Source organism: Idiotropiscis lumnitzeri, chromosome 11 (genome assembly GCF_059441095.1).
Source record: "Idiotropiscis lumnitzeri isolate Australia: NSW breed Sydney's pygmy pipehorse chromosome 11, RoL_Ilum_1.0, whole genome shotgun sequence".
In the NCBI taxonomy this organism is placed as follows: Eukaryota; Metazoa; Chordata; class Actinopteri; order Syngnathiformes; family Syngnathidae; genus Idiotropiscis; species Idiotropiscis lumnitzeri.
This window is the reverse complement of record NC_142401.1, coordinates 1,260,741-1,273,118: the sequence shown is the minus strand read 5'-3', so window position 1 is coordinate 1,273,118 and position 12,378 is coordinate 1,260,741. Positions and strand designations below refer to the sequence as shown.

The 12,378-nt window shown below is 43.6% G+C and overlaps 1 protein-coding gene across 2 annotated transcripts; it reads right to left on the bottom strand.

Annotated features, from left to right (window-relative positions):
- Positions 1-3,304: 3,304 nt before the first annotated feature.
- pank4 (pantothenate kinase 4 (inactive)) lies at positions 3,305-11,663 on the bottom strand. Of its 2 annotated transcripts, XM_088309899.1 has the most exons (19): positions 11,500-11,663; positions 11,082-11,164; positions 10,426-10,634; positions 10,030-10,213; positions 9,663-9,755; positions 9,178-9,331; positions 8,913-9,094; positions 8,754-8,835; positions 8,423-8,523; positions 6,943-7,098; positions 6,738-6,850; positions 6,492-6,579; positions 6,263-6,414; positions 5,969-6,024; positions 5,831-5,880; positions 5,607-5,711; positions 5,041-5,141; positions 4,898-4,966; positions 3,305-4,173 (listed from the first exon to the last, which is right to left on the bottom strand). In XM_088309899.1, exons 1-19 carry the CDS (start codon positions 11,627-11,629, stop codon positions 3,939-3,941), a joined length of 2,343 nt encoding a protein of 780 aa, XP_088166025.1. In that variant the 5' UTR covers positions 11,630-11,663; the 3' UTR covers positions 3,305-3,938. The 2 variants fall into 2 exon arrangements, with proteins under 2 accessions (XP_088166025.1, XP_088166027.1); XM_088309901.1 differs by lacking the exons at positions 11,082-11,164; positions 11,500-11,663 and adding an exon at positions 10,273-10,388 and having other exon boundaries at positions 10,030-10,122; positions 10,478-10,624.
- Positions 11,664-12,378: the final 715 nt, after the last annotated feature.

The following is a 12,378-nucleotide window of genomic DNA, read 5'->3' as shown; positions in this document are numbered from 1 at the left end:
ATGCTGAGACATGCCAGATGATGCAGAGTGACAATTGTATTGGATACCGAGACATGACCGCATGCAGAAGGATGGCAGATGCAAAGTGACAAAAGTACACTGGCTACACATAAACATACTTTAGAAAGAGAGCCAAGATTGCGTCATGCAGAAAGAAAGTCAGTAGAAGCACAAAGACGAGCGTTAAGTGCCTTAGAGAGGATGCAGAGATGATCATATCAGAGTAGATTTGGAATGAAGCGCACCTCATAGAGCAGGCGTGAGCAAACTATGGCCCGGGGGCCACATGCGGCCCGTTAAACGTTTTTAATCTGGCCCACCGAACTTGAAAAAAATTACATGAATAAACCTTGTTAATGGTTTATTTTCTAAATACTGTGGTGTGTCAAAGACAGATATTTTGTTATGCTTTTAAAATTAAATGGGTTTTTTTTCTCCGATGGGGTGAGGTTACCAAAACACTCCATCCAACTGCTCCTGGTCTGGCCCCTCTGTCAAATTTTAGAACCGATTGTGGCCCGGCAATCAAAAAGTTTGCCCACCCGTGGCATAGAGGATGCAGCGTGACAATCAAGTCCAAGAAGCATGAAGAGAAGAGTGGCCAGTTCTGCCGATGCGGGGAGACGATTATATCCGCATTCCCAGTTGATGCAAAGTCGCATGACAATGGAAACAGAGAGGCGACTATATTGGGAAGGAAGCAGCGAGATAATCTCAGAGTCTTATCAGGGATGCAGGGAGACGACTGCATGAGACCGCAACCGGTGAGGCAATCGAATCAAAGTGGAAGCAGTGATGAGAATGACCATCTCATTCCGGCGCACAGAGTGACGATCGCATCTCAAGACGAGCGCCTCATGCTGGATGGAGCCAGATGAACGATGCTCCGAGCAGTTCTCCTTTTGTGATGAAGATGAAGCATGAAGCATTTCTGCTGTGAACAATACAAAGAACAGCAATACACAAAATGTACACATCTGGAGGGAAATGTTTGCCATTTCCAAAGTAAGCCTGAGAGATGTCTGACAAAAAGAAATGGATGTTCGTATTCTTCAGAATGGCTAATTTGCTTTAAATGCGTAAAGCTGAGTGTAATATGCGGGCCTGCTTGGGACAGATAACAAGTGCAACGCCTAATGCTGGAAGAAATGTGTCACTCTCTGGGTGAAATGTACCAATAGCAGTGTGTGTGTGTGTGTTAGCACTCAAGGGGGTTTCTTTGTTATGTTTTTTTTTTCTCCTTAAGCCCATAGGCCGCTTACGACTTTTCATGAGGCACCAATCGGATTGGGGAGTACTTTGTACATTTTCACTTGAAAATCATTTGCACATAAAGTTTTGAACAGTATTTACTGTCAACAGCGCATCTCCTTTGAAAAACATCTCGCCACAATCACTGATTCGCACGAGGCACAGTGGAAGGAAACCAATTTGCTCTGTTAAAAAATAAATAAATCTTTGATTCTGTTGAGCGTTAGTTTAGCATCAAAATGGAATTACAGTGAAACTGAATGACTCAGCCGAAAGTTATCCAATGAATGTTGCTCCGTCGTGTACGTGCATGTGTGCAGTTTGCCAATGGCAATTCACAGCCTCCCTAAAATATTTTGAATGGCTTCTAGAAGCCACAAGATGGCGGCAACTACATGAAGCTCCTCAACTTGCTTCAACATAGTTCTTTGACACCAACATGCTAGCAAATCACTACAAGAAACTGCTTGACTCATTTCAACAAAGTTCTTGGCACCAAAACGCCACAAGACGGCTATGTGTCGCTTTGGCTCAAGCACAAAAACAGCAAATGCTAAGTCGACATCATTTGAATCTTTTTAAAACACATGCATAGCGTAATCACCAATTTGGCTTGAGCACGGCGGTGCCACTGTCAGGCAGAATTTGTGTGTGTGTGTGCAAAAAGATGAATAGCAGGGAAGACCCCCCGTTGAGCCGCCTCAAACATTTGCAGCCCGCGGCTTCTCAGCAAGCATCAAACGCCTCATATGGCGCAGTGTCAAGCTTGAATGCAGCCGGCAGATCAGGGACATGAGCGGCCTCTGTTGTGATCCACTTTCACAAAAGCACACAGCAGAAGGATTTTTTTGGTTTGTTTGTTTTGCAGCTTCTTAAAGAGAAGTGAAGCAGAAGAATTACAAAGTAAGCAAATGTACTTTCTATACATGATTAGAACACAAAAAGTGTACAGGTGCACTGAGCTCATGAAACACATCGTTGTTCTCACTGTGATGACAGTGATTGTTTTTTTTTCATCACAGCAGCACAACACTGCCACCTTGTGGAGAACGGGGCTAATGGCTCACATTCTGAATGCACTAAAGTCCTCATTTGACACCAGGGGTTACCAAACTGAGGAGATATTTTTCCAAGGACCCCCCTCATAATCCTGACGCCATTTAAGCATACAGTGCATATAAAAAGTCTACACACCCCTTTTCAAATGGCAGGTGTTTGTAATATTAAAATATGATATAGGTATCCTGTTCATCTCATCTGAAAAGACAAAACATTTGAAGGGGAAAATAAAGACATGCATTCACCTGGTTGCATAAATATGCACACCCTCAAATTAATTGCATCATCTTCAGCACTCTGTCTTTTAGGGCAAGAGTCTTATCAGTGTGGGGCAAGAGATTTTCAAATCACACCACAGGTGCCCGATGAAACGCAGATTATATGTCACAAGGGGAACATCATTGGAAATTCCCCAAATCCCGAGTGCCGCAAACTGGATTTACGATGCGAGGTTCACGTGACACCATTTGCATTACTTTGCCTTCAAGTGACACAATTGGGTTGTATCATGGGAGCGGAAAGAGAAATCAAAATTGGATATCTTCAGATCACAATCAAGTCTCATCCAAATGTGCATAAAAAACAAATTCATTCATCAGTCCGTCAACAAGAGTGCAAATAAACACATGAAAGTATGTGCGATGTTAATCAAAATGAGTATAGACAAATAAGACAGAAATGTGGGACAACAGTTGCAGGTCCATCATTGAGTAAAATGTGAAAATAATTGCCAAAAGGTGTAAGTTATGTTCAATCATTTTAAGGTTCAGGAGCAAAAAAATTTTTTATTAATAATTAACCATTTAAAATATGTTAATTGGCTATTATTTTACAAATATTTCTTTTACATTAAGTGAACAAGTCACTTTTGAGTTTAAATTGACTGCACTGCACATGATGAAATCATGACTGAACGCAGAAGCGGACGGAATTTTTGGTTGACTGCCGATGGATGTTTGGCTTGAATTTCAGGAATGCAAAAAGGACTCAAATAGTCAATGACTTATTTTATTTGAAAGTAATCTTCAGCCAAGTGTCTTTTTTTCCAGAGTTCAAAATGTTTTTCTTACATACGGAAATAAAACGTTGTGCTCTCTGTAGCTCTTCGTTGAGTTCATAAATGCAACATACTATACGATTCTTTTATTCATAAAGGTAAAAAAAAAATGTATGCAGTATTATCCTCGCATTTTTTTGTGGCGACCTTTGTTTTGTTTTTTTCCGCGGGAGATCGGAGTACTTGAAGGTTGCCGACTGCGATTCAAGAAGCATCGCGTTGATGCTTTATGAGCTTCTCGGTTTTCATTGCTTTGCCAACATCTTGTGGCATTGATACACAATGACAAACCCGTTTGTGAGTGTTGCAGACTTTCACTATTCACGGGAGGGCGGGGTTCCAATCCCGGAAAATAAATAGTCTGAAAAATAAATATGACAACGGCAATAAATTGGAATTGGTCACTTGGACCATCAGTTTAAATTTAGCCAAGAGAAGTCAATGAATCCAAACATGGAAGAAAAAATGCTTTTGAAATACTGTAAATGTAATATTTCCCTGCTCCTCCTCCTTACATTCATTATGTTCAGTCGCCCCGCCCAAAAAAAAAAAAAAAAAAGGTTGCAGGCGCTCACACGGCGTTGGCGTGGGGGCACCCGGTCGGCACCTCATACTTGAAGACCACGCTGAAGAGTTTGCCGCCGAGTCGATCGGCCAGCCACGAGTTCTTGATGACGGCCATCTTGAGGCTCTCGCAGCTGAGCGTAGCGTAGTAGTTGGTGTGGATGGCGCGGCCCATGCCCTCGATGATCACCAAGTCCGTGTGACGCTCGCGCACCACCATGGCCAAAACTTTGTCCAGGCGGCTGGAGTGGGCGTACGAAAAAAAAAAGAAGAAAAGTCGTCATGTGCACGCTACAGCGAACACGTCTTCAAGGGGGAGATGTTACACATCCATACGCAAATTATTTGGGGTTTTACGCTTGTAGGCAATCAAGGATGTTGAAAACTAAACTTTCACATTGCACATTTTGCGTTCAAGATGAGTGTTTTATTGTTTTTAAATCTTAACATATGACATGCTCTCCGAGTCAAATTCACCCGCTTAAAAAAAAAAAAAAATCAGGAAACTTCTGCTTGGCTTGGTTTAATATCATCAAGTTAATTTCCTACAGGGATATCAAATGTGTTTATTGGGATTTAATTAAAATGGGCACGGGTCAAAGTGATCCAAGTACAGTTCAAAAGGTTACATGATCAAATATTTTGGTATAAAACTTGTTGGATATGCTTGGAATTCAACATGTGTCATGTGCATTCATTCAGCATATTTTCTGGTTGAGCTCATAATAATATGAAAATGACGAGTAATATAAAAAATACTTCCCAAGGTATCCTGGAAGATTGTTTGAATAGTTTGAATCATTTGAAAAATGTGTAAGGAGCAGAACGTGAAAGGAAACAATTTGGGCGGAAGAAAACAAAAAAGGAACCTTTTGAATAAATTCTTTGAGAGCGTGTCAAATTGAGCTGCAAAATCGTAAGAGGTTTCCTGAGGTGAGTTCGGATGTGAGCGGCATCCCAGCCTACCTTAGATCCAGGCACGGAGAACTGGAACCGCTCTGAATCAACGTCAACCTGTCGTCCCGCAGCCCCGCCCTGCACAGGATAACAAGCTGATGAGCTCAAAGTGCCGTCACGGCCAGTTGAACGGCGTCTTGGTCGGCGCTCACCGAATGACCGGATCCATGGCGGCAATCCTCTCTGTCAGAATCTGCAGCTCACCGTTCGTGACATCGTTGAGGGCCGGACCAGAGTTGCTCGCCAGCACCACCTACACAAAATAGATGGGATGTCATTTGACTCCAAATATCAAATATGAACGCATTCATAAAAGCAAATCAGAACGTTTGAACTGTTTTTTGCTCCATTTTGGCTTCAAAATCCACTAAGCCTGATAGTAATTTCTCGCGCCGATTTTTACGCTAACCAAAACAGCAGCCAAATAGAGAAATTTAAGAAAGACTCTTGGGTGAGTTCAAATGAGGAGTCCTGATGCGTGATGTGGAGAGTGGAAAGGCCTTCTTAAACACGTTCGCTCTACAAATGTTGAACCTCCTTTCTTGCCATTTGGCTGCAGTTCTCCATAATTGTCCGCTTTATTTTACTCCATGAACTGACAAGACTGCTAATAAAGTGGAATAGCATCCCCAAAATGTGCGTCAATAAAAGGCCGAGTGATTAGGAGGTGCGTCCAATACTTGTAGCATACACAAGGGGCCCCTAGTCTTGGTCTTACCTCGGTTCCCCGAGAGAGAAGCTCCCTGACAAAAGGCATCACTCCTAGAATGATGTCTACGCCGCTATTATCTACGAAAAACAAGGCACACTTGTGAGGACGCCCCTGTAAGACACAACCAGGATGGATTGCATTCAAGCACACATTGCCGAGCGAGCGAGCAACAGCAAAACAAGGCACAAGAAATATGACGGCGAGGTGGCTTATTACGACTAACAATTGACCTTCAGTCTCTGGAGCCATTGGTTGTACGAATCCACGAGCCAAGGTCGCTCTGAGGGAAGAACGAGACAAAAGAATACATTTTGATGGCCCATACCAGTTTTCTTTTTTGTTTTTTGTTTTTTTATGGGTCACATTACCTTCCAGCTGCCTTTTTGCTTCCTCAAAGCCAAATTCAGGATCTGATTCCAGGACGCTGCACATGAGGAACATTAACTCATTTACTGCCATTGACGGCTAAAGACGTCAAAGAAACATTTCATTGAGTACACCTACATAGTCAAAGAAATGGCAATGTGTTTTCTAATGAAAACAAAATCACTGCAGAATACTTCAATCAACGACAGTCAAAACAGAATTGAACAGAAAGCAGAGAATTTAACAGGTTGTGCATGAAGCATTCTTCCTCGAATTCTTTGCGGGGCTCCACTCACTCGGAGACGGCCTTGGCTCCCCAGTCGAAGACGTTCCCCGCCAGGACGCCCCGGACCAGCGCAAACTGTCTCTGCTCCCAGCCCAGCGCCTCCAGAGACCTGACGGCCTTTTGGTAGTACTTGAGCGCGCCGTCGTTCTCCTTCTGTTTGATCTGAACGCGCACACACACGTCATATGAGAACATTGAAAATGTTCGCGTGAAAGCGAGCAAACGGAATGCAGAGCAACCTTGGAGTAGGGATCGGGAAAGTTGAACTCGTTTAAACAATGCTCCCTCGTGTCGAGCAGACTTCGGACCGTGAGCGAGCCGTAAGCGCTGGGTGACGACAAAGAATGCTTCGTTAGCCATCGACAAAACGCACACGCATGCCTGCAGTACATAGACATAGTTACGCGATTTCAAAGCGTGTAAGACATTTGTAAAGAAAAGAAATGTTGGTGATTTTATATATCGATTGCTTTTGAAAATCTTACAAAGGTTGTTGGCGCAGAGTCTGAAGCTTGTGTCTGTATTTGTGACGAAACTTCTCGGCCCGCTCCACCGACTCGGCCATGTCGGGCTGGCTGGCCACCGCTCGCTTCACCACCTGCACGGAATAACAAGAACGTGTCATTTTACAGGGAGCGAGTTTAATCCTTTAAATCAAATCACCAAAAGTCTCCCATCTTAAGAGCTCACCCCGTCGAGGGCCTCCTCGAAGCAGTCCAGCCAGTATTCGCGGGCCGGGGCGTCCTCGGTGAGGTCCACCGTGTCAGGGATGTACGAAGACGGGTCCTGCAGCAGATGGAGGTTCACCAGCTGCCTCTCCAAACGGTCCATCTCCAGCATGTCAAACTGCAACGTGGCACGCTCAACGTAAAGCAAACCGAGCCAAAATATTCCACAAAAAAACATTTTGGTTTGCCATCGCTGACAGATTATTAGTATGATGAGAATCATAAAGCCAAAAATGAAAGCTATTGCCACACAGGGAAAAAAAGTCTGCTTTGCTGCTAGAGTTGGGCAGTTCAATGATTTTGTCAATTAATTCAAGTTGATTTTTTTTTAACCAATTTATTTTAGTGGCTCCTTAATTCAAAGCACGTCTCCAGAGACATGCGGTGCTTACGCAAACAATGTGGCTGTAAACAAAAAGGTGTTTGTTTGCAAAATCAAGCAAAAGTGTTGCCAACTTAGCGACTTTTCAGATTACAATTGATGAGAATTGTGATTTTTATGAAAATTAAACTTGCAGTGGGAAAAAAATGGTTTTGTAGAAGTGAGAGGGGTTCAAAATGGATACAGACTTGGCGGTTGGACTTTTGAGGGGGAGGAAAAATGTATTTTTAAAACTAACAATGCAATATCTACAAAAGAAATATCTATCAGGTGCCAGTATTGCTCTGTAAACGATGTTACTGTGCTAGGACGAGTCTACCAGGCTTCTCTTAAAAGCTTGAGTATTTTTACTTGATTATAATTTCATTAAGCAATCGTCACTTCGCTTTGTGCTAACAAAGACAGTTGGCAATGCCCAAACGTTACTCAAAACATTGCCGTCACGTTAATAGAAGCTTTGTGATGGATATATTTACGTTGAATTAGGTTTGGAAATTGGAACAAAATGTTCACTCTGGATGCAAACCGACATGCTGCACCAAGTGTTAAGCAGAGGTGACAATTTGATTCCATTTTGCTGGACCCGCATTTTTCTCACTCAAACAAATCGCAATTGTCAGTTCATCCGTCAGTCAGTCCGTCCCCCGCTGCCCAAACACCCCCCAAAAACAAAAAACATCAGCAAAATTCGGGCATCCGTCAGTGACGGACTGACAGACCGCTCCGTCAGTCTGACCAAATGCCCACTTTGGGTGTTAAGGATTAACAAAGCAAAACCAAAGTGACAGGTGCAACTTTGTCTTCTGCAAAACTCTAACCGCGTGCACGAGAAAATGTGCAAGGAGGTGAGTCAGCAGCGTACAAAGGCGAGGCCCGGCGGAGGTACTTACGGGAAACTGTAGGTTAGCGAGACAGAAGAAAATAAAAAGAAGAAGATGACGATGTGATTTTGTGATCAAGTAAATCAAAGACGACACGTAAAGATTTCGAGGAAGTAACATGGAAGGGAAAGAGAAGGTGTTTGTGACTGGTTGCGTTTGACGCGCGTTGGAAGGCTCACCGTTCCGCTTCGGGCGCGTTGCATGGGATTCATTTCCGGAGAAATACTCATCAGACCGGAGCTTCCTGCGTAATTCTCTCCCCAGCTGTATTGGTTTGGATCTGCAGCAAAGAGAGATACAATTTGTGGTAGGATTGTAAAAAAGTAAAAGTTCGAAGTAAAGTATAGAAATGAAGTATTCTCCACCCATCCACTCTCGTCACTACGGTTGAATTTTGGGTGGATTTATTTGTTTTTTGCCGTCTGAATGTCCGTGATCACCCTGGGAATCATAAACATTGCTAAAAAAAAAAAAAAAAAGTTTTTGGTGAAACCGATCTATAGCTCTTACTGTCTTCCTCGGCTCCTTTGAGAAAAGCCCCGATGGCTCCCAGATAGCCTTCATGTCTCAGGAACAAGGCCTGCACTTCACCCTGCACACATACACAAAATATGTTGAATTGGAAACTGCCATCTGAATATTTGTCTACAGGCTTGAATTCAACATTGCCTTGGTGAAGAAGTTGATGCTGTAGGTGATGGTGTGCATGGTGACCGGATGCCCCCGAATGAAGAAGCCCCCAAAGTAGACCCGCGACAGCTGGTGGAGTTTGGCGTAGAGGCAGGCCAGCTGCCCGATGTCGTTGCTGATCATGTGCAGCAAACTCTTAGCCATGTCCTCTTTGTAGAACTCTGAAAGGCACCACACGCCAGAGCTCCACTCACTGCAGCGGCCACAAGATTGCGGTGGAAAACCATCAAACGGTGCACGCCACCTTTGTCAGCCGTGGCAGACTTCCCGAAGCTGCTGGCAATCAAGTCGCCAGTGAGGCCCAGTGAGCCGTAGGAGCCCCCGTAAATGTCTTTGACCAGCATGTCCACGCTGGTGTGCTGCCCTTTCGAGGCCAGTTGGAGCAACTCATCAAATCTCTGCAGAGCGGGAGGAGAGGATATCCAAGATGAACTTTGGACTTTGGGGAGCAAATGTACATTCAGTGTCATAAATATTTTGGACATTGAACTGCCCTTGTTAAAAATTCAAACAAACAGAAAAACTGCTCTATGCTGAGAGTGCCTACGCTGGGCTTTTTGTGAAAAATAATTTGATTCGGATCTTCTTTTGTGAATTGGAGTCCATCTATTTGACAAGAAGGAGCTGAACTGGTTACTGTCACTGGTGATCAAAAGGTAGATTGTTGTATGCCTAGTGGTTGGTTTCATTTTACACTTAGTTAAAAAAAATAAACAAGAAAATAACTACCTTTGTTTTGGTGAGTAAAGCCCCAAGGCCCCAGAACGTCCCTCCACCTATCGAGCTTCCTCCGATACGCTCAAATTTGTCCTCCGATTCCACCTGACAGCAGGACAAGACAATAAGAAAAGGCATGCTGCAGCACATGCATCATTGTGTGTTCGTAGAATAAGAATTAAGATGATTAATCCATCCCTTTTTAAAAATCTCAGCGTGCTTCCATTTCAGCCTGTACCGCCCTCTGCTGTCTACTGAAATCGACATCAAAGTGTCCTCAAGCTCGCATCGCAAACGTCACAGCTCACCTCTTTTCTGAGTTTGTCCGCAATGTGAGCCCAAAGGCACTTGACATTGCGCACCGGAAAAGCGTTCCTACCTTGACAATAGAGACCCCAGAGCCGATGTTGACGAGCAGGTAGGGGAAGATGTCCGGCTGGGTGGTCTGAAAGCGGAACTCCGAGTCGGCGTGCTTGGCGTAAACAAAAGCCTCGTGAGGGATGTTCCTCAGCACAAAGTTGCAGCCCTTGATCAGACACGTCATCTCATCCTCCTTGTCCACTCTCACACCACAAACAAACACTTGGGCTGTTTTTTCAGGAAGCTATCACACAATCCGTACCAGTAATGGCAAAGTTGACGAGCATAGAACAGGAAATAGCACTGCAATATCAGCGTGTCGTTCCACGTGCATGTGTGTTTGGAATGTTCATTAAACAGCATGTCGTTAGGTTGAGCCTGTGACGAACAAATTCATCATCGTCAATGAACTCACTTCAGTCTCAGTTTCCTTTCCAACAGTTCTTTGAATTTGTGCGCCCCGCCACCTGTGGCCTTGATGACTTTGGTGTCGGTGTTGACCAGGTGGTCTTTGATGAAATCCAAGCAGGTTTCGATGTAGGCATTCTCAAACTTGATGAAGTGCAGGCGCGCCGTCACCTCCTCTTGAACCGAGATTTCATAAAGTTTGTCGCCGGCCGACTCCTGAGAGACAAACAAATGCAAACAGATTTTTTGGGGGAAAAAAAGGGCATTAGCAAGGCGGATGTGGATTTTTGTCAGGCCCTTGTGCGTGCATTCATACCGGAACTTGGCACCCAAACTCAGGCTTGATACCTTAACGTTAAATCTGAATTCAGGCTTTGAAACACGAACGTAAGCAAAACCTGTCTTCAGACCTCAAACCTCAATCGTAACTCATGACTTGAAGCTGACTAAACCCACTTGAAACTGTCTTCCAACCTTACTTCAGAACATTATCCGCAATCAACTTAATCAATGTAAAATGGTCAAAATAATGACCAACCGTACCATTTATAACAACATTAGTAAAGGAATTTGTGGAATCCACGGCAACAACTAAGTCAGTTCTGGAGGCAAAAACGGGCTCAACGCTAATAAAGTTTAGTTTTGAGAAAAAGCAATAATTACCTTGGCAGAGTGGTCGAAGGAGCGAACTTTGGCCACTTTGTGCTGAACTGTCGAATAGTAGGCGAGTTTGGTTAGAGATCCACCTGAAGAGAACAAGTCAAAAGCAGAGATTTGTGCAAGTAGCTGAAGAATTGACGGAATCGGAAACACAAACAACCCAGCTACTAGCTTCAGCTGCTAACCTCCGTGCTAGTCGAGGTTATTTAGATTAGTGGACACATTACTCGTGTTCAATTCAAAAACAACTTTTTGAATGTCACGTGGTGAGATGGTTCTGGCGAAGGCAGCCTTTTGTCACACTGACTTTCACTTGTACCCTCAGTCGTACTTGAACGCAACGCCATTTCTGTTTTGGTTATTTTTTATTTTTTAGTCGAACTGCGTTAAGGTGAAAGTAAACGTCCACATATGAAGGTACCTATGTCTATGGCGAAGCGCTTGGCGTTCTCCAAATTGCGGAATATTTCGTCTGGAGGTAGCGTGATGCTTTTATCCATGGTATGGTGCCGGCTCGCGTCGCTGCTGTCAGTTTGGCTACATTCCGCCATAGTCGACGACGTGTTGACGTGACTGGGCAGGCGGGCGTCCGCTGGACCAATCAGCGAGCACGCACGGTTTGGTGGTCGGGGTCACGCTGCACTAGTCAACCAAAAGTCTTATAAAAATAATTATTGATGAATGAATAATGTTGTCGAAAGAGTTACAGCAACATGGTTTAATCACATTTGCATTAAATAATTGATAACATTAAAATTAAAGTCATTATTTAATTGACAGAATTTTAAAACGTCACTGCTTATCCGTAAGATAATTTTAAAAGGCTATGGAGACAAATATGCCAATATGTTACAAAATACATAAAGTGAATACAGAAATAAGTGTTATCGATGAACAAGGCCGTGTTGTTGTTTGTAGCGCAATTACTCGACTATTAAGCTATCAAACTCTAGAGGGCAGCAGTGTTGTTTTTTGTTTTAAGAGGGGGGGTAACAAAATATGATGCAACTCGTTGTATACACCTGCGTGAAGTTGGCCCCCCATTTGTTGCAAAAATAGGTGGAAATAGTTTGTTTCGTTTGTGCTGCGTTTGTGCCCGTTTGTGCTGTTAAAATTTTCGTTTGTGCTGCTTCGGTTCGGTTTTTGCAACAAATGGGGGGCCAACTTCACGCAGGTGTTGTATACGGGGAAATGTTTTTACGGGGGAATGTTTTTATTCCCTCAAAATAAAAATTAGATTTAGTACATTAAATTTGAGTCTGGTCATGATGATGTAACACAACAAGAAAGAGACAAACTT